This window comes from Diadema antillarum, unplaced genomic scaffold (genome assembly GCF_040938485.1).
Source record: "Diadema antillarum isolate AM-2024a unplaced genomic scaffold, OU_Dant_1.0 seq00000503_RagTag, whole genome shotgun sequence".
Taxonomy (NCBI): Eukaryota; Metazoa; Echinodermata; class Echinoidea; order Diadematoida; family Diadematidae; genus Diadema; species Diadema antillarum.
Window position 1 is genome coordinate 828,702 of NW_027271460.1, and position 22,914 is coordinate 851,615.

At 38.5% G+C, this 22,914-nt stretch overlaps 1 protein-coding gene across 2 annotated transcripts in view; it reads right to left on the minus strand.

Moving 5' to 3' along the window:
- Positions 1 to 2,010: 2,010 nt before the first annotated feature.
- Positions 2,011 to 22,914, minus strand: part of LOC139733916 (tyrosine-protein phosphatase non-receptor type 4-like) — a 199,439-nt gene continuing 178,535 nt past the window's right edge. For both annotated transcript variants that reach the window (XM_071644730.1, XM_071644729.1), the window contains 10 exons: positions 21,655 to 21,786; positions 19,650 to 19,806; positions 14,044 to 14,192; positions 11,157 to 11,247; positions 10,053 to 10,120; positions 7,822 to 7,968; positions 6,407 to 6,538; positions 5,107 to 5,255; positions 4,021 to 4,202; positions 2,011 to 2,851 (listed from right to left, as the gene is read on the minus strand). In XM_071644730.1, coding sequence (XP_071500831.1) covers positions 2,814 to 2,851; positions 4,021 to 4,202; positions 5,107 to 5,255; positions 6,407 to 6,538; positions 7,822 to 7,968; positions 10,053 to 10,120; positions 11,157 to 11,247; positions 14,044 to 14,192; positions 19,650 to 19,806; positions 21,655 to 21,786 — 1,245 coding nt within the window. In that variant the 3' untranslated portion in view covers positions 2,011 to 2,813. The remainder of the gene's footprint in view (positions 2,852 to 4,020; positions 4,203 to 5,106; positions 5,256 to 6,406; positions 6,539 to 7,821; positions 7,969 to 10,052; positions 10,121 to 11,156; positions 11,248 to 14,043; positions 14,193 to 19,649; positions 19,807 to 21,654; positions 21,787 to 22,914) is intronic.

The following is a 22,914-nucleotide window of genomic DNA, read 5'->3' on the forward strand; positions in this document are numbered from 1 at the left end:
TCAGGTTACAAGTTCATTACACACTCATCTCTCACACTGGAACATACAACTTGTATATCTCTCAAGCTTAAAAACTGCTCACTCCTAAACAAGCAGCACAATCAGACAATTTTGCATCTGTAAATACACCAAATATGATGACGCCACTAAAATACTGAAGAAAAGAATGCAAAATTAAACTATACTCTCTTTGCCGGTTTTCAGACCTGGCAAACATGTTGAATACAATATGCTGATGTTGTTGAAATCCTGATATAGCGATAAAAGCTAATTTAAAAATGAATTCTGAACCTGCAGCTGTTAAAATTTCTTAGCAAATGATGAAAAAACATAATGCTCACTTTTAACCAACAATCTCCGATGCAGAGGTGAGTTTTTCTTTGGTATTGGACAGACCTAAAATACAACTCAATATTTCCTTAGTGTACTCACAAAAATTGCTTCAAAACAGACCTCTAAAGGTAACGAATGATCACTTCGAGTACAAAGATAATGTTTAAGTGTTCTGAAGCAAATGATAACATGTTGTGATGGTCAGTGCATTGCTTGCAAATCTCATGGTGGACTAAACTTCATTGGGAGAAGAAATAAAGCAGTACCAGCACATATATCTCTTTTTTATTGTATGCATAATTGCATTCTTCCTCTTACAAGTTGAAGTATTTTGTTTTTGTGTCTTTTTGCCCATTCACTTGGCCAGGCATAGCAAGGTGTCTAGTTCTGAAGACTATACTGAATCAAAATCAAATTGATCAGTCCCTCATTTACCATACAATGCATCACTTTAGCAAGTATGTAACAGAATGGAAATAGTAGCAAAAATGAAAGAAATATATACATATCCTGCTACCATTATCAATCTAAAATTTGGTGAACAGACTTGTGTCAGTAATTTCCTCTAGTTATCAATCAAAAATAAATGATACACTTCTCTTTTATTAGTGGTTTGTCGAGAAAGTCAACATTGTGAAATTACAAATGGGTGAAGATTTAACAAGTAATAAATGTAAAATTTTCATACATTTACTACGAATATGCCATGCATACTTAGTACACTGTATATTCACTTTAATTTAAAACTTAACATGCAAGTTGAGCCATTAGAAAAGGGAAATTCAAGCATAGGAAATTATTAATATTATTTTCATATCAGTTTGGTCCACCTAATCCAAGTTGAGTACAGATGTCGTTTAACATTGGTGGTGATCTAGTCTGCATGGATCTGTTTACTTTATACTATAATATATCAAGCTATCAATAGTTTGCTAAATTTGTTGTGGTATTCTTGACTTTAAATATAACACAGCAATTCACTGCATCCTTTTCTCAATAAAACAACAACAACAAAAAATGCTTCATAGCGAGGAATTATCACATCTTTTTTTCTCTGTGCATAATGAAAAAACAAAAACAAAAAACAAAACAAAGCAATGCTTTGTATTAGTTTCAGAGGGATCAAGAGGGTAATTAAAAGGTGGATTATCTGATGAATTTTACGTCTCTACAAGACAGTACGGGACAGTACAAATTATAGAGTGGGTGTGGGTGGAGAAAATTCTGCAATCTTATTGGTCACGAGGTGTGAGCTGATTTCTACTGGCTGCTCATTGCTTCACTGGTGATACCCATTGTTAACATGCCATCATATACTTGCAGCAATAGTCTGCATACTTAGGAAGCAATTGCACTGATGTAGTAAAAGGTGCCTTCTGGCTAGCTATTAAACCATGCCTCCCGTAAATTCACCAGGCATCCAGTAAATTTGCTAACGGGTTACATGATCACGAAATGGATTTCCACCAAAAGATCTGTCCACCATGCTACAAAACAAATAATGCACCTGTTTTTGTTTTTGTTTTTTCCATGCATCAGTAGGAATAGCGTACATGCAGTACAGTAACTACTGAAACAATTCCACAGTTACATTATGCACACAATTCCCTACTGATGCACTCAGACCTGTACAGTGAATCATCTGTGTGTTGTCTCCTCATGATCAAGCTCAAAGTCTGTGCAGGAGAATGAATGTTTATTAAGAATTTATTTCATGTGAATGACATCTGCACCTGTTACTCATTTGAAGAACTGCTATAAAAAAGAGAACCAATGTGGGCACCGCATTCCATCATGACCATCACTTCATCCCTAACATCACAGCAACTAGCCCACTTCAATTTCTCGTCACAACAAAATATTGCATGGTGTGAAAAGGTACTCCAAAAATGTGTTGCATTCATCTCTCTTATATCAACTGAAATAAACTCAGTACAATCTATTAGAAAACAAACAAGGTCATACGCACAACGCATACGTCATTGCATTAGTTACATTGAACGCTAACAAAGAATCTACAAATCTGATCTTGTTTTCATTATTTTGCATCTTCTTTAGCAAATAACAGACATGTACACAACAAATATATATAGATATATATTTTTCTTCTTTTTAAATATACAAATCATGCCCAAAAGTAGATTTCTATTTTCTTCTTTTATCACAAAAATAACTCATCTACTCTTTATCAAAATGGGGAGCAAATCTAGACAGACGTAGAGCACCAGGCGTGTCGCTCGTTTCCGCTGCTTGAGCTCCTTCTCCCTCATCTTCCCTCCTCATCCTAAGCTCGGGAGAGGCATCGCAGAACTTTGGCCATCGGTATCGACGATGCAGGGTAGCAGAGCTGGGGAGCACGGGAGGAGCATCCTTCCTTTTACTGATTGCAGACTCGACAAGCAAACAAACAGGGGAAAAATTGGCTGGCAAACGACAAATGTTCGATAAAACCATGGAAGACTGGATGGTTGAAGCTTGACTCATGACTTTTCTTCTACCAGCGGCCTCACGATCCCATCTGCATGGAAATACACGGGAGCAATAATACAACAATGGTCCATTAATCATTGATCTTAGTTTAATATACACTGAAGGCAGATCCTGGCCAAGCTCTGGGACTGTTCACACATACTCGGCTCCAGACTTTGGAAACTCTACATCAACTCGGCATAGGCATTTTGAGTCAGAGATATAGAGGCATATGAAAGGTCCTACATGTGTGAAAAGCTAGCATCAAACAGGGAAAGATTTACATCCACAATTAGGAAGACTATGGCTTGCCTCAAGCCTGCCTGCAGCCATCAATAGGTGGACTGAATGATAGGAAGCTGGTTCTAGTCTTCATGGACTCTCCACACTTTGGAGGCCGTGTCAGGTCAGCTGCTGCATCTTCACCCTACTCTTCTTTTTTTTTTCACTGCTTCCCTTTTAAAAAACTGCAAGCCTTATAATATAAGGCTTGCAGTTTTTGAAAAGGGAGCAGTGAAAAAAATTAAACAAGTTTCAGGTGCATCAGGGGGATCTAAAGCAGGAATTACCCAAACATAACTGTTTATCTATTTTTGTGGAGGTAGACAAATCTTAATGGTTAACTTTTGGTGATATCAAACCACCCTTTTTTCAGTAAAAGCCAGATAGCAGATATATTAACTAAAACATTCAAAGAGCATCTCAGAATTTGAGGAATGATTTCATCTCTAGTGAAGAGATGTGTGACCTAGATTTTGGCATCTACAATTTTGTAAGAAGTGTGAGAAACAGCAGATAGTGCAAGCATGAATGAGCATGAACTGCCTTGTGCTCTCTTCATTATTTGATTCACTGCTATCAAAACAGAACAAATATTTGTCCCCCCCCCCCCAAAAAAAAAGAAAAGAAAAGAAAGAAGTAATACCACTGGTAAATCCTCAACAACCTTCTGAGGTCTATGAGAAATGCGTGTTGTAGGAAAATCAGTCTGTCCTCAATGGGTTAAGGGTGTATAACCACGTGTCTTTGACTCATTTCAACTGCATTAGATGGGCAGGTTCACCTGTACACCCATCTAACACCCTACAAAAATAGTCGATGGATGAGATGAAAAGAAGGAAGTCATCCTAGTTTGTTCACTGAAATCACCAGGGAAAAAAAAACCAAAAAAACATCTTTCCTTTCTTACTCCAAAACAGCTGTCAGAGATTATCTTACCCATGTAGACTCGGATGATGGCCTCGCAGACAAACTTGTACTGGGCAGCAGTCTGGATGAGCATCGGTCGTTGGTCCCGCATCATCCGGACGATGTCCAGTGGGTAGACAGGTTCATTGGCCTCTATTAGGCACATCGCTGTCTCCATGGTGACTAGCACACCTGTCCTCCCTATTCCAGCGCTAAAAGGTCATAAGTTAGAAAAAAAAAGCTGTAAATACCCATTTTTTTTTCTTATTTTAGCAAGTTAGGATTCACCTGAGATAACCGCATAACAGGAATAATCTTTTGTTTCAAGTTTACATCCTTTCATTTCACTTTGAAATCAAAGTTCCATACATTCAACAAGACCACTGAAAAAAAGAAGAAGAAGAAAACAAACTACCATGAGAAGTTTATTGATATTACTGGTACAATGGCACAAGTTGCCAGGTTAGGACAACTTCTCTGCTTTATCATAATGGCATCTTTTCTCTTTTAAAACCACCTATATTGTACCTGACAGGAATATTGATACTGTCACTACACTAAAGTGAGAAAAACAGAATAACTTCTCACAGATACACTGCCTTCAGAATTTGTAAAATTGAATGCTTTCTGATTAACAAACATTTTCTATTCATATTGCTAAATACAGTGCTTGGCTATACTGAACAGGTGGATGTGCTGGCAAGCAACATTTATATTAAGGATTACATGAATAACCATTACATCACAGATGCTTTCCGCAGTGAATCTAAAAACCAACATGCCTGTCAGTACAAATGACCTTTTTCTGCTTGTGCTCAAAGGTAAACTACGTATAAACTGGCTTATTAGTAGCGAGTTTTGCTACGAAGCGCTGGATTTGAAATTTGGTAATTGAAGGTGAATACGTCAGTAGGTAGTAAATTGGGACGGGTGTCCACAGGCACTCTTGCAGGTGGCTTGACTCCGGACACTTAATTCTCCTGTACTCACTAGAGCAAGAGGGTCTCTGACACTGACTAGACTTGGGTAAACCTTAATGGTAGCTGCCATCATATGGGTGAATCTGTGAAATTTGAGAGCATCTGCCCAGGAAGGGTGTCTGGGGTCAGTACTGACCTGCAGTGGACGACAGTGGGAACCTCCATGCCCACCCTACACTGTCTGACCCGCAGCACAAAGTCCAAGAAGTCAGAGGAGTCATCCGGCACACCGTGGTCCGGCCACGCCACATACTGCATCTGGAGGACCACTCTCTCCTCTTTTGTCTGCAGGTGAGGGGTGGGGTGGGATGAGGGGTGGGATGGGATGGGATGAGGGGTTGGGTGGGGTGGGATGAGGGGTGGGTTGGGATGGGATGAGGGGTTGGGGTGAGGTGAGGAGTGAGGTGGGGTGAGGTGAGGGGTGGGGTGGGATGAGGGGTGGGGTGGGATGGGATGAGGGGTTGGGGTGAGAGGTTGGGGTAATGAGTGAGGGGTGAGGTTGGGTGAGGTTTGGTGGGGTGGGGCGAGTTAGGGAGTGAGGGGAAGGGTTGGGTGGGGTGGGGTAGGGTGGAATGGGTTGGGGTGGGATGAGGGTAGGGTGAGGGGTTGGGGTAGGTTGAGGTAAGAAGAGAGGGGAGAGGTTTGGGTGGGGAGGGGTGGTGGTTGGGTAGGGTAGGGGTGAGGATGGGGTGAGGATGGGGTGAGGATGGGGTGAGGAGTGGGAGACAGGAGAGAAACCATGAGGCTCTTAATTTTCATCCTGTGCCTGAGTTCTGGTTAAATCCTTGAGAACTCATAAAGGAAAAATAATGTCTCTGCAGGCTTCCATTTGTTTGATGCAAGAGTTAGGTCATTACATTATACTCTGGTTGAATATCAAAAGGGTCACTTATAAAGAATAGGAATAGAGGAACAATTTGAAAATGGATCAAGGATTATCTTCACTATCTTTATGCTTAAAAATATATATGTATGTATATACTTGTCAATACCTAATATAGCATATGAGTGTAAAGGCTGGAATAAAGAAAGGTAATCCCTACCCCACATTAAACTGATTTCTAAAATAAAAGCCCCACATTCACAATGAGCATCACTTTGGGTCAGGGACTCAGATCACAAACACACTTTCAAAGAATCTCCCAACTAGTGCTGAAGAGTTTGCAGCTCACGAGGACAGACAAAAATTGTAAGAAATCTAGAGCATTCAGCATCAGTTGGTTTTGGGCCTTGAAAAAAAAAAATTATATATATTCATATGAATAAGTTACACATTTGCATCTATTTTAGCACAATGTAATGCAAAAATTAAGAAATGACATTATTGTACGCAACAAATTGACCCATCAAATTTCACCTCCCACGAACTTCCACGAATCACCTCCCACCAACTTCCACGAATCACCATGGAGACAAGAATGAAGCTACAAACACACCTCTGTGTTGGCAATGATGAAATCCCTGTAGGCAAAGGACGGTGTCTCGTCGCAGCGTGTGCAGCGGATCTCAAGGTCGGGACCAAACTTGAGCGTGTCTTCATAGTCTGGCCAGTACTTGTGACATTTGACCTGGACAGGTACACCAAAGAAAGAAAGAAACATTGAGACATTAGATTTAACACAGACTCAACATAGAAGAGACATCGCCTCTCCAAAGGTTCTGGCAAGTTGTGTGTATTTGACACTCTGTATTGAGTACTGTAAAACTAGAAAAGAGTGAATAAAGACGAGAGCCTTTTTCAAGGCATGAAACTCTCACAAAATGTCACTGGCATTCAATGCATTGTGCAGACAAAGACTTTTGCGTGCATTTCACCCCCATGAATCTTGGCACCTTTGAGAAATTTACAAAAGTTTCATCCACACGAATACTCCTGGTTCTACAGTAGCATGATTCAGACAATAGCTATATTATGATTAATGTGTTCAGTAGTAGTAGACATCAGCATTCTCTATGTCCTTTTGCTTGTGATATCTGCATGATAAGACCTGCTTCAGCTCTGTTGGTATGAAGTGAATCACACTGATTCATTCTTGGATGACTGTGATCAGAAAAAGGCCAGGATGACACTCATCCATGAAAGAATCTTCATGGTGCAACACAAACCAATGAAGTCTGAGTCTCTCACCAGGCAATCCTTCAAAAAATCACAGTGAGGTAGTAACATCGCCTTATCTACCATGTTGAATATGATTACTCTTAATATCAATGTTTCATCCAAACCTAAGAAATATGACACCACCCCCTCCTCCTTTCTTCACTCATGTTGTTGTTATTTCAACCCTTTCCTACAACGATGTACCATCACCATTGTGTTGTTTCTGATCTAAAATCTTGTGTGACATTGCCCCCTTATTCATCTTCATCATTCACAGGTTGCCCCCTATTATCCTTGGGATCTTTACTGACCCTAGTCTGCCTTTTGTCTGTTCACCCCCTTGCTCTAATTGCCCTCCATACCTGTTTGGCCCCCTGCCTTTGATTCCTAATCTACCCTTTTTGTTTTCTTTGTTCTGTGTCCCTAGCCCCTCCCAAGTCAGTGCATGCTATGTGTAGTCCATTGATACGTGTGTGCTTACTTCGAATACTGTGTATGTTGGTCATTTTGCCTCTGACAAAGATTCTGCTATTAAGATCAAAAGCTCAGTCCCATTTTGACTCAATCAAACAGAAGAAACATCAAAATGCCATCACATTCTGATCTCGGGGTATAATTTTACTGACACATCTACCACTCTACTCTTCTGAATTTACTTTACCTAGCCTAGAACATTGTGTGAAATTGCACTGCGAGACCACGATATTCAAACTTGACCGACTGGTGGCTTGGCCATGAATACAGCATACTTACTCTTCCCCTTTCCACATTGGTGGTAAGCATGACGATGAGTGTTGACTTCTGCTCCCATACCATATACCAGAAATCTGAGACGGTGTTGGGAAGGGGGCCCTGGGCTGCTATGTACCTATTTACTAGACTTGAGCCCGGAATTTCCATCTGTTCAAAAGGAGAGTTAGGATACAGGAATCATAAACATAATTATGCAAAAAGGAATACTCAACCTAGACTACATGGACATTTTGCGAGTGAATGACATGGAATGGCATGGAAAATAATCACCCCTGTAACTGACAGCAACATTACAGATCTGTTTACAAAATTAAAAGTCAATGATACAGTGATACAAGTGCAATGAGTAGCACTTGAGAGAAACATATACATTTAGACATCACTAACCTGATTACAAATTTAGAAAAGAAAAGAAAAATCATTAAAACGGGCTGGTGTCATTCTTTGACACATATACAAGTAAACTCCAGACCACAAGTATCACTTTGACTCCACAAATATGATGAAGTGTCTATGATATTTTAAATGAGTTGGAAACCCAGATGATCAAGGCTCTTAAAAAACAACAACAACAAAAGAAAAAGAAAAAGAAAAATATATATATATATTTTTTTCTGTCTTTGTGCAAAAAAACAAACATCCACTACTACAGAAATGATACATCTCAAAGATTTATATCCTTTCCACAATCCATACTGAATCAACCTTTTTTTAGTTGGCTACAAATGTACCATTCTCAGCCACAAATTCCCCTTTAACCAGATGCTAGTGGGTAGGACCTATGTGTTGTTGGCTCTAATACTGAATAACTATCTGATTGTGCTTAAAATACACTGAATTATCCTGATAAGAATGTGGTTATTTTGTCTAAAACATTTCTATACTTTGAAAGTTAATTGATAAAGAGATTCATGTTGCAAGAAGCAGAGCAATGTTGATAGAAGGAGAAAGAGTTTGTGTCAAAGTCAATTTTGGGAAATCTGCCTATAACATCAAGACCCAGTTGTCCAGAGCCTAACTTTGTTTCTCATGTAGTAATTGAGTGCTCACAATGAAACACTGGCCCTGAAACTGACCCCACCCAATCCCTTCAAAATAAGTGTGTGGTACACTGTATCACGTTATATTCTACATGTATGTCACTATGCAGCACTGCTTATCTACGAGGTGCTCTAACTGGTGAAGATTTTGAGGATCATAGCTCCAGTGATCACAATTCCTATCTTCAATTACATAAAGTAACAGGTGTCTTCCTATTGGCATGATATAAGAACCAACACGGTCTATCCTCTATTTTTACCAGTTTCTTTGTTTCTTTTATTTTCAGCTCTATAAAATACCAGGGCCCTGTTTTAAGGAGAGTTATAATTGATTATATAGTTGATTTCTATGGTAAGTATATGGCAGCGAAATTTAAGAATGAGGAAATTTATACTCAATTATACATCGCTGGTGGGGTGACAAGACCTTGTATCTGCAATTTTGGGGAAAATGACTTTTTTGGATCAATGGTCAAATAATGCATTAAGTGACGTCCTGTCCAAATCCCAACTGTCTTTAATACTCCAAAAATGAAGCCACCACGGCATGTCAAAGGTAAGGCTTTCCCCTTCGCCACTGTGCTTTGGCCGCCATGTTTTTTGGCTCTCCTGAACATTTGACATTTTGTAGATACGAGGTCTTATCGCCCCAGCGACGACATGTATCTCTTGATAAAATGGGGCCCAGATAATACCAAACTTACTCGAAGAAAGAAAAAATATGTTAGAAGTTTGAGAACTTTAATATAACCCTTTAATAAAACAGTCACCACTGAATAAGGAGCATGCAATTTAAAAAAAAATGCAATTCAAACAAAATAACTAACCTTTCTTATTTTTTATGTATGATTTACTTTTGTATTGTGATTGAACAGGAAATATAACATCTAAAGGTATTTAATCACTGCCTGAGGAGTGTCTGGATAATGACATAAATGTATGAAACATGTGTTACCGGAGAAGGAATATTTGCTATACCATAACAGTCATCATGAGAAGAAATGATGTGATCCTCATTAACCCATTGAGGATGAGTCCCGAGTATACTCGGGCAGGTGTCTATAGGAAATGCATGTTGTAGCAAAATCAGCTCGTCCTCAAGGGGTTAATGGATACCCAGTGTGCCCAGATACCTGGAGAAAGAGATACGTCTGTTCTCCGATTGCGGTAACGGAGTGTTTTGGTACTCACATTAATGAGGTTTGCATTGATGTAATCTCCCGTGTCGGCATCTTGTAAGATGACTCTGGTTGCATCGTCTACATGAGGGAAACAGACGCAGCAATAGGATGACATGGAAAACATGGAGAGATAGAAAGGGAGAGAGAGAGGGAAGATGGGAGAAGCAGAGAGTAAGAGAGGGGAGATATAATAAGAAATGAAGAGATAAAATGAAATGGATACATAAAGACAGAGACAAAGAAAGATAAAGAAAAATCAGAGAGTAAGGGAGAGAGATTATAAGAATTGGATAGATAGAGAGAGAAGAGAGAGAGAGAGAGAAAAAGAGCAAGGAAAACAGAACAAAGAGCCAAGACATGGAGAGAACAGGAAATTAGAGAGAAAACATATCAGAAAAGGAGGAAGAGAAAAAGAGACGGTTGACAAGAAAAGCAAACAAATTTAGATTCACCGAGAATGAGAGGATAGGGAAAAGGAAAAGCCAGTTCATATATAAACATATATTGGGTATAACAAAAGGAAGGAAGGGGTTGAAAAGTAATGAAACATGCAGGAAATAGACGGAAAGAAAAGGGCATGCGAGGAAAAAGACCAGATGGCATTATTCAATTTTTGGCCTATCGATGCAAAACATAAATACATAGTATACGTCTTTGCGACTCCACATTGTTTTTAGTTCAATTTGATTGCTACAAGCTCTAACACTAAAGTCATAAAATTGTACTTAGGAACTCAGACAGTGTGCACGCATTTGATAGGCTGATGGCTAATGACTTTAAAAATTCACAATTGTATTGCGACTTTATTTTTTAATCCATTTCTTACAATGCATTTCTTACAATACTCACATATACATTAAATAATATCATCTATGATTCCTTAAAGGTCCCGTCTTACACTAGGGAAGTTTTTTTACAGAAACCATTCTTCATGTACTTTTTAAAAATATATATAAAACACAATTCTTCATAACATTTGCATTCAGAGCCATCTAAATGGTTTGTTATACCACTAACAACAATATAACAACATTAACATACACTGAGACAACTGTTAATATCATCTATATATTTGGTGTCTATGTTTCACACTGTTGGAAAGCAATATACTCACATGGTGAAATATCTCTATATCTGTTCTTGGCAATATTCTCTGCAAGTCTGCAAGCACCCATCGTCATGCCTGGCTTTTTCCTGTACAATTGCTGAAAGGCAACATAAAAACAAAATAAACCACGTGCAAAATAATGCCTACTAGTATAAACTTTGTGGAAGTACAGTGCACAGGATAGCATGTGCAGCTATCATTAATAAATATGGTGGAAGCTTCATATTTGGGAATATACAGTTGTATATTAAAATCTGCTGTAAAATTTATACATACATGTATGATTCTGCATCTTTCATCTTTCTCAGCAGAGCTATCTGATTATTGATACATATGTGAAATGATGTCAAAAACTGGCAAATAATTTGAGCAAAACTGTGAATGAGATTTGTCAAATAACATATCTCCCCTCTAAAGGAAATGTGGTTCTCATTAAAAGATTTTGCCAGCCACATCACCATCAGATATTGGATTTGGTCAAGAAAACCGACAAATTCTATTTCCTGATTTCATCTCATTTCTCCAAATGCCATCTGCATTATGTCACACACTGATTGCAGGAACTGAAGTTCCAGTAAAATTTCCTTCCTGGTAGAAATGTGTGAAGATCTTTAAGACATGCACAGCTATGTTTGCATCTAATTCCTTTCCTTCCATGAATTCAAGGATGAAATCTACTCATCTTCACCACAATGATGACATAGGAGGATACCTGGGGTAAGCAAAACCATATTGGTATTACTGCTATGATTGCTACCTTTGCTTCTTTTTTTTTTTATTACAACCAGTGACGTCTTCCACATTGAATTTCTTTGCAACTGGCATTGTGTAATGTTGCTTTTTGTACAAATTGAAGAGAGAATGAGGCCCAAATACACTGTACATGTGGATTGAGTGAGTGCAGCAATATTGGTAGAATACACTCGTGAACTTTGAGGAAAATTGGATAATCCATTCAAAAAATATTAATTTGTAAAGTTTTAGTGCTACCATCCCTTGATGAGAAGACTACAACAGTTTGTGATGTCACTGCAGAATGATACAAAGAAAATATAATGTAGAGAGTTCCACAAAATTTCATTTCTATGAAAAGTAAACTTCCTTTGACTTGCTACTGATGTATGCTGAGAGTAATATTATTGACCCTGCTTTTCAAAAAGAGGCAAGTCAATTGCTCTTTCACTATGGTACAGACATGGAAAAAAAATTACAACTTTTGAATGGATTGTCAATTTCTCTCAAACTTCACTAATGTGTCCTGCTAATATTGCTGCATTACCTCAATCTATGTGTGAATTTGGGTAAACTTCCCCTTTAAATAAATACAAGCTGATCCCATTTCTACTAAAAAGATATTCAAAACTACCTTGCTTTCTCATTAATCTGAATTTATTCATAATGGCTAATTGCCATGTCAATGTTGTGCCTCAATTCTAATTGTTTCCGATGTCAAACACTACGTCACTGGAGTGGTGTCTCTCAAAAGTCATGGCCCTACACCCATGGCAAAACAAGCATTTTTCCAGGAAAAGTCTGATGTGGCTTGGTTGCTTATTCCATTTTGAATTCACATTTGATTCATAGCCACAATGCTACATGAACCACACACAATTCATTCATCTGTTTTCATCTACAGGATAATCTAATAAAGGGTTTGTTTCTCAATGTCATCGTGTGAGGAAGCTTGGGTTGCGGTTCATGGAAAGCCAAGCTGACGTCAATTGCAAATTAAAGATGAAATCTCATAAAACTTTGGAAGGTTTAATAACTAGGACTGTGCAGGTTAAAGGCTAAACATAGTCTCCATGTCTGCAGAAACTGTTGATTTTTCACTCTAAAATGGAGGCATATGCACAAGAAATGTGTGAAGTAATGCTGAGATAACACAATTGCAATTGGGTAATGACGAAAATGTGAAATATTAGCCAAAAAGGTGCGTCAATAGTATTTGAATCTGACAACGCATCCAAACATAGTCGCTATGTAACATCTTGTGATCGATTACAAATTGGGCCATAGAAGTATCTACGATGTATAGATCTTCCACACGAGTTAATATAGGCAAATACTACTGCTAGGGCATGATTTATCATCACGTATCTACCTACCCACTACTGAATGGGGAGGGTGCTTCAGGAACAAGACAGGTACTCCGCTCGAAATTATTTTCAACTTTTGATCTCAAAATACTCCAAAACAATTCATTATCCAGGCAAATTACGTCGGCTAGACAAGTGTCTTGGTAGACCCTTCCGATATTACAAGCAAAGTTCAGGTGGTGGAAGATGAATTTTGAGCCCTTTTAACTCTTTATGTGCCACGTTCGCACGCCTGACTCAGTCGACAGTGTGCCAACTTCGCATATTCTGCTAAAATGCACAAACCTGCCCTAACTGATTGATAAATCGCCAAATGCCACAGTACAATGAAAGCGTTTCTTACGATTCCTTTCCTGTCATACATACAGCTGTAGCTTGTATTTTGTGTGGCGATCAGACGAGCAAGCGGTGTTTCCTACTCAATTTGTGTGTAAGTTACAAGTTTCTGTATTAAACTGTTCTGTGTGCAAAAGTCATGCCTTTACAGTAATGCAGCTAACTGGTCATTTGACAGAAAAAGACTCATAGATTTGTCATACAATTTACATCAAGGCAAAGCTTGGCATTTTCTCTGCAACTTTGCTCACTACATGTCCGGCTCAACAGAAATCTATATAAGTTACATAGATTTGAAAAATGGAATGTTTTTCTCAAAGCATGCCAACGTTAGTGTCTCAGAATAATGTGGCACACAGGGGGTTTCCACCATGGCACATAAAGAGTTAATGTGGTGCTCTACCAGTTCTTCATTCTTCAGCAGACAAACCACGAGAGAACACTACGGAAAGACTCACATCAAACTGGGCTTGTGCCATCCCTGTATCCAATGCTTCCTGGAGCAGCATGATGGATTCCGTTAGAGAGTCGATCTCACCGTTGATGATGCGAGGACTCTCTGGGATGTACTGAAAGACGGGCTCCTCCACCTCCTCACCGACATACACTACAAGACAGACAGACAGACAGACAGACATAACAGAATTACCTGGTGAATGAAATGATCACATACAGGAGGATATACATCAATCATTACTGTAAAAGTGGAAATTTTCGCCCATATCGCGCAACCAGAAGCTAGCGCGAAAATAAAAGCGCGCAAATATTTTTGCTTGCCATATTTTCCAGTAGTTGAGGCTTGATTCCGCGGAATTAAAAACACACAAAACTCTTCTTGCCCCGCAGAACGCGAAAAATTAGTCGCGCAAAAATATCCACTTTTACAGTACATCAAAAAGGAAAGGCTTTGTGCATGAATACACTGAGATTAAACTGCGTTGATACACCTGCAGATAAAAGCTGATAATCAGATACTGTAAAAGACAATATTTTCGCGCCAGTAAATTTTTGCGCTCGGTTGGGTAAGACGATTTTAGCGTGTTTTTAATTCGGTGGAATTAAGACATCAACTACTGAAACATATGGCAAGCAAACTATTCCCATGCTTTTATTTTTGTGCTAGTTTCCAGTTGCGCCAAGTGTGCGAAAATTTCAACACTGCGAAAATTTCTACTTTTACAGTAAGGTACGTAAGCAATTGATAAGATAGAGGAAAGATGAACATATAGAACATGGAGTAGAGCAGAAATTTGTTGTACATAGACCACCAACAAGTAGTTTAATAGAAAGAGATAGATAGACAGAACAATACGAACAACTGGATAAACTTAAACACACAGAGGTGAACAGATACTGGTCAAATACTCAAACAGCGAATTGTACATATAGGCTGATAGTTGGATTAATCGATACACAGATATTGCATTTCAGTATCAAAATGAGAAATACAAATGTGCAGTGCCAGATGAGAAAAACACTTGAAAGTACGTGCGTAAAAACATGAAAGTGGTTAGACTCTTCGAAGAAAGGAAGTACAAAGTGTATTTACAACCTCGTGTATGTCCACAAAGCGTCAGTTTACAAGCAATAATAAAACAAATATCCACAGATACTTATGAGAATTTCTCATCGATGAAAATGAAAGTATATATAAACAGAGAAGTTTAAACTTTCTACAGGCTAATCCAATTTCAAGTTTCACACCTTATTATACTTAAGATTATAAAATGAATCACTACCACAACCACAATATTCTCCAATTTTCACATTCATACTGGAAATATCTAATTACGCTACAGTGTAAACTGACTGCATGATGGCAGGCACATGTCAGTACTCTTGTTCTGCCCAACATTATTTCAACAATGCCAGATGTGGACTAGATATTATACAACATCCTGCGTTGTGCAGTCAGGGGTCATATTAAGCACTATTCAGCAAATATTGAACCAGTTTAAGGCATGCAGACTTCCTGATTGTTTTGTGGTCTAACCATCTGATGCTTTCGTTATCACTCTTGGATACGCTATCTCTTTGCTATTAAGTCACTGTGATCAGTTAACACTGCATACAGGGTATTTGCACAGTCACATCAGTTTTCAAAGTTGCGGATTCTTTTCACAGGTGAGCACAAAAAAAAAATAAAAGAATTCTGGCATACAGATGATGTTTGTGTTGAGGTCTAACCACAGTATGCTTTCAATATCACTTCGGAATACACTATCTCTCACATTACCATGATTGATTTACACCCTACATATAAATTGTTTACACATTAAACAAGTTCTCAAAACTACATATTCATTTTCAACTTGAGCCTGAAATTAGAATATGATATTTCCTATGAAATTTCCCCTGAACGCAACATATTTATCAAGCTTGCTTTCTGATAATCAACCACAAAATGTGATCTACCCTATCTCCACCACACATGATTCAGTATTTAGACAAATCTAAACAGAATAAACTGTATGCTTTGCTCCAATCCGGTGTATGGTGTACTGAAATTGAGTAACATTGCATCTACCTCAAGGAGATATTCCCCACAGTATTAAAACACAGAAAGGGTGAATAGATCTGAGCTCATCATGTGAATTGAACATGAACTTTTGTGTAGTACTATAAAAGGTAAGCAATTTTACAGGGAAGCAGTTACAATGCTTCTGATTTTCAAAATTTGCCATGGTGATTACATAAATCTCTCTTTCTTCTTCTTCTTCTATTTTTTTTTATTTAATGCTTCAGGATTTCTGTACATAAGCTGGCATCTTTGTTTGGAAGGCTGTCCACAACCTTTCTGTCAGACTGCAGTGCATTTGCAATGCAGTCAACACAATATAACTCAGAGTGGAATCCCAAAGAAAGTGCAAAATTAAACTCTTGGGTATGTTTTAAGCTTTACAATTTTCACAAGCTGTGGACAAAATACTGAACTAAGGATGCCAACATAGAAAGAAACAATAAAGTGATGTGTAACAAAAATATGAAAATTAAGCCCTTTATAAAGTATTTGCAACTCTACGGTAGCATTAGGCGGAGGGTTTGATCTGATGATTATTGATTCATGACAAGCCTGTAAGCAATATATCAGTTAAAGGGATGGTATAGTATTGGTGGAGATGAGGATTGGGCTTTTAACTATTTGCGAGATATCAAGAAAACACTTATGAAATAGTACAGGGCATACCATTTTATGAGGAATTCAAAGTTTATTTGATGAAAATCAGTTTTGGAATGGCTGAGACGTCCAAAACAAAGTAAAACAAAGCGACCGTAACACAAGGTGGGTCCCACCTTATATTAGAATCGCTCTGTTTTGGGTATCTCAGCCATTTCAAAATCAATTTTCATGAAATAAATGTTGAATTCCTCTTGGAATTACATGCTCTTTCATATTCATAAGAGGTTTCTCATTATCTCACCCCAAAATGTTAGAAACCTGAAGTTACGTCTCAACCAAAACTCTATGATCCCTTTAATACACGTTATATCAAGTTTGTGAACTCCAAACAAAAATGTAAGGGGAAAAGCCAAATATCTGCTGGTAAAATTATTTCTAGCAAACAATGTCTGTGATACTAAATCATAATGACTTTCCTGAAAAAATTTGTGAATGCTTCTTTCTTCACCCTGCCCCATCCCCCCAAAATCTGACCTTGAATTGGTCCATTGCTATCTTTTCTTCCTTTCGTGGTAAGTATCTGTTAGTGTTGTGTTTCAGCAGAAAAGCAGGAGGAAGAATTTCACCTACTTTTCCTTTTTTGTCTCCTAAGTCAGAAAACACACAATGATAGTCTTTACATCTTGATAAGCCCTTTTTACACTTGTGTTTCTTAACCCCGTACTTTCTCTGACCCAAGACTATCGTTAGTCCCATACGAATTTTTTCAGCTTTTTACACTCGCCAATAAATCCCATACTAAGCTCTTGTCCTGGGCTAAGGAGAAAACTGACCTTTTTACACTCATGTAGCCCCGTACTTTCCAAACCACATGAATATTCATGATTACGCTGTGCACTGTACAAGTACACGCAAGCACCGGCAGCACTTGATTACCTCGTTTCTGATTGGTCAGTGGGGGTTGGACTTCGTCTCTGTCGCTTAGCCCCTGATTAATTTTTCGTTCTGTTTACACTCGCTTGCTTGGCACCGCAACTGTGGGGTTAGGACCCCAATTGCGGTGCTAACCCTGCTATTTTGCACGGCCAGATAGTACGGGATTATCGGTGGGGCTAGCCCACTTTCGCAAAAACAAGTGTAAACAGAAAGTGGGCTAAGGAAAGTCTGGTACCAACGGTGGGGCTAAGGCCCCCCCCCCCCCCCCCCCCCCCCCCCCTTAGCCCCACCGTTGGTACGGGACTAGGCAAAAATTTGCAAGTGTAAAAAGCCCTATAGACAGACAGACAAACACATATAATTTCCTGAAAAACACTGAAGGTGACATTGACGCAAGCCAACATACTCGGTGCATGACTCACGACTGAGGCTTGTTTGTTGCCATAGCGACAGACCTCTGACAGGGTGAGTGACAGAGGAAATCATGGGTTCTCATTCATCATGGGCTCAAAATTTACACACATGCATCAACTAGCATTGTTAGCTGCAGCTCTTTCTCACAATTCATTGTCTGGGGGGAATAAAAAAATATTCAGTGTATGAAAAATGATGGCCTTGCAAAAAGGAAATAGCTTATGATCGATCACTGCAATTACAATGTATGTGTTAACTTTAACTTTGTCTAATTAATGTCTACATTCTCTGAAGGAGAGAGAGGGGAAAGTAAGTTATAGTTCATCTGCAGTTAATTTTCCGTGTAATTTATGTTTGCAGTTCACTTCTAAAAACTGTACGTATTAACTTTCAAGTTTTGCTAGCTACTCTTGTTGCAGGCAGTATCACACAAATTCAAAGAAACAGCTTTTTCCTCTTTGCCCCCCCCAAAAAAAAAAAAACCCACTCTGATTAGTGTTTTTCATTGCATGGAAACTCTGTCTCTCTAAAAGACTTGACTTTAATATTCTACTTTCTATATACTGTAAAAGTGGACATTTTTGCTGTGTTGAAATTTTCGTGCATTTCGCGCAACCAGAAACTAGTGCGAAAATAAAAGCACGTGAATATTCATGCATGCCATACGTTCCAGTAGTTGATGTCTTGATTCTGCGGAACTAAAGACACGCAAAACTCTTCTTACCCTGCTAAGGGCAAAAAAATTAGTCGCGCGAAAATACCCACTTTTACATGTACTGAAAATTTGTCCAAGAGGTAGGAAGAGATCTCATACAGTGTACTTCTTACACAAGAGCTGTTACACTTTTTCAATCAGTTACATGTATGTAACAGAAAAATGCTTTATACAACAGACAAATTTTCATGGAGACAACACGGTTCTGCTGCTCAAAGACCCATTTCAAAACCTAAGCCTTCACTGGGAGAGTGAAGGGTGGATTTCAGCCTACGTCATGTGTTTGGGAGTAAAATCTGATCCCTGACAATGTACACGTAAGGCAAACGTTGCGGCACTCGCAGGAACGTCCAAATTTTCTTGGCTGGGATTGTCTTTTGGAGGAAATCCTCACTGGAACGGGATGACATAATCATAAAATGTGATTTCCAATGAATGGGGGACTCTGAATAAGGCCGCCGGTGCCGTTACCATGGCAATGGCTGCAGTCACAACATCCTGTGGTGAAGTTAATATATCTCATCTTGACAGAAGAAAGAGAACAGGTGGACAAGAAGAAAAAAATATGTTTTTCTGACAGAGTATTATGTGAAGATATTTTCTTTGTTCTCTGGACAGAGCTACACATCTGGCAAAGAAGGTGGCATGTATTGGGGTCAACAGCAACACACACAATATCTCTATATCACAGTTGTATTCACTTCTAAAAAGAGACCAAACATAACATATCTTTGATATCACAATGTTTTATGCAATTGATAGGAAGTCTCTTTAATATGATACTTACTTTTCATACAATCTACTTAAGGAAGAAAGAATTCAAATTAAGAATTTACAAGTTTTGTATTTTCGCTATCCTGTTTTCATTATTCACCCACCATTTGGTCGTACAGTCAGAACCAAGTCCTTGTTGCCGGCATCCCCTATGGCACGGATGATTGCAACCACTTGATCGTTAGTTGATGAGGAGACGTCTTGGTTGTTCAGTCTGAGAATCTGGTCTCCTTCATTCAATCGAGGTATGCACAGGTCCGCCTGTAACGGAGGGACAGTACAACCAGTAAATAGGTTACTCTGCCAAAGCACCAACATCATAGAATCTCATAGTTCCTTCAATATCTCCTCTGTGTACATTCTTGATGTCATGCATATGTATGTAAAACATGTAGAATAAAATTTGTGTCTTTATCGTTGGTCTGCAAAAACCTATGGAAACATATGGAGAGGCATACATAACATATCTTTCATCTGCTACATCTTGAAGTGTGACATGAAAGAAATCATCAAATATGGTTGCTACTTTCATGTTTTCTTTTTCTTGCAATTATGTCCATTTTGCTGCTTGTGAAGTCTAGATATAAAATCAACCAGTATCATTCAAATGAACAGCCTAGTGAAATGAGCAAGAAAAGGGAATGTTTATCTGCAAATTTAGCCCTCTACAAACTCCCTCATTTCATTTTCCACAGAGATATGACTAAACCCTATGATGTTGATAAGGAATCACACTGAACTCAAGAAATGACCTTATTACATCAAGTAAAGAAAGTTCCTTTCTATTTCTGGAACATGCTGATAAATTTCTCATTCTAAGAGATGAATACTGTCTCCCAGATACAAACATCAAGCCTGTTTTGCCATGATTCAGACTTTATTCAGAAAATAAATTTCTGATGCAATCTATCGTATGTTCCCATCTATATTCCAGCAATGAATCATGCAAACCTTGCTCATGAGGTCAGGTAGCGACGGCCTTATAAAAATACATCGCCACATAGTAGGATGAAAGGGGGAGTGTAAACAATCGCACAAGGATATCAGATTTCATTCTCGATATTAAAGGAGATGAACAGTGAGTGTGGGTGACATATATATCCTATTCAAGGATCTGTGGGAGGAGAGCTTGGGTAAGAGGATAGTATCTGTTATTTCTCCTGTAGCTCGCTTCCTTCCTTCCGACGCCTTCCAGTGTGGCAAAGAAAAACGTGCCAAGTCCACAGTAGTGTGGTAACAACATTTATGAATAAGAACAAGTTGGCTCAAGAGACTAAAAGGCCCGAATTCACAAAGATTGTAGTTTTGTATGGGGCGCCAAGTGTCGTATGGCCTATTTTGTTACGAAATCAGCCATTTCGTACGAAATGACCATTTCATTGACAAAATGATCATTTCATCGATGAAATGATAACATTTCGTAGTGAAATAGGCCATGCGACACGTGGCACCCCATACATGTACAAAACTACAATCTTTGTCCATGGTTTAAACCATGGACAAAGATTGTACCACCTTTGTGAATTCGGGCCAAAGGGTCTTGACTACCAGTTTCCACACAAGTAATCCTCTACCTAATGAAATTATCTTCTTGCACAAAGTCTTGTCTGAAGTATAGAGGACTCGTGGATTGCACGATGTGCTTACAATAAGAAAGTTAAGGGTGCAAGCCCTGCTCTGGAATCTCTGTGAGACACTTTACCCACGATGCAACTTCCTTTCTCAATACAGTAGTTCAGCAAAGATGAATCTTCTGGAGAAAAAAAAAAATTAATGCATTGCAAAACATTCTACACTACCATAATGGCTTGTATTGTAATTTCTAATGAAAACTGATGGAAAATTGCCTGTTGGAGTCAAATAATCATGATAATGGTACAGACGATGATGGTGGCATGAAAATGACAATGAAAATGATGATGATGATGATGATGATGATGATGATGATGATGATGATGATGATGGTGAATGATGATTATGATAATAAGAATGATAATGCAAATGATACTGACAGAGATAAAGATTGTGTTGATGATGATGATGATTATGATAATGATTATGATATTGATGAACATGCCAATCCTGTGCAGGAAACTTGAGGTAACGTACCGGTGTGTTTGGCGCTACTCTCGACACAATGATCGGGGCACCCTGGTCTGCTCCGCCTTTCACGTTGAAGCCAAAGCGCCCTCTGTCGTCTGGCAGCATGCGTATCACTACTAAGGCATCACCGTTTGATTGCTGATGAAAAAATGGAGATTACGCTCTTTTGTGTGTGTACAATCAACCATGCATGAATGGGACGCTTTGTGTATGCGCACAGAATCAACACTGAGAATAAACAAAACCAAATCATCGTACAAAAAGCTTGAAATAATACGCAACTCATATGACATGCTTTGAGGTATCACGCTATATAGCATACACTGAACAGCTGGGCAATTCAGGCAAATGCGATTGATCAATTTCATGTCTCCTCACTTCCTTTGCCTTACCTGTTGTCTCTTTTTTAATATGGTATCAAACTTGACAAATAGATGTGATATTTTCAACCTCCATCCCTATACAAACAAACAAACAAAAACCAGTTCTCGTTGGAATCTTAATCACATTGGAAATTATGCTGTTACACAGATATAATCACAGATGAGAAATGTAACAAGCAGTTTTCCTGTTCATTTGCTTTGTCTCAAATCTCTCATCATATCAGCTGAAATAACTCCATCTTCTTCTCAGTAATATTCAACTTCTGATTACTGTACACGCCATATATTTTGCGGGGTTTTTATTTTTGCGAATTTCCTGAGTCAGATACTATTTGCAGATTATACAACATGCAAAAATATCAACGCTGATCCTGTCATAAATGCAATGTGTACACATATACAGGATGGCCCAGAAAGAATGGAACACCTAAGATCTTTAATTTCAGCAATATTGTTGCAAATATGTCATTATTTTGCATACTTTTGGAAAGGCCATTCTTTTTCCAATAGAATAACACAAAGTTCTTTAATTTTGGTTGATGCATTATGATTTTAGGACCATTTTTGTCAACCCTTGCAATTTTCAAAATGTGATCATTTTGCACTCTCAGAGATACAAAAACCAGCGAGAATTCAGCTTGCCATAGAACCAGTAGCGCACAATGTGTGGAATGTGGGGCGGACGGTGTGATTGTCATTGTCCGTTATCATTGTGAATAATGTGAATGTTATTGTGAATATCATTGTGAATGCTACTGGTTCTATGGCAAGCCAAATCCTCGCTGGTTTCGGTATCTCTGAGAGCGCAAAATGATCACATTTTGAAAATTGCAAGGGTGGACAAAAATGGTCCTAAAATAATAACGCATTAACAAAAATTAAA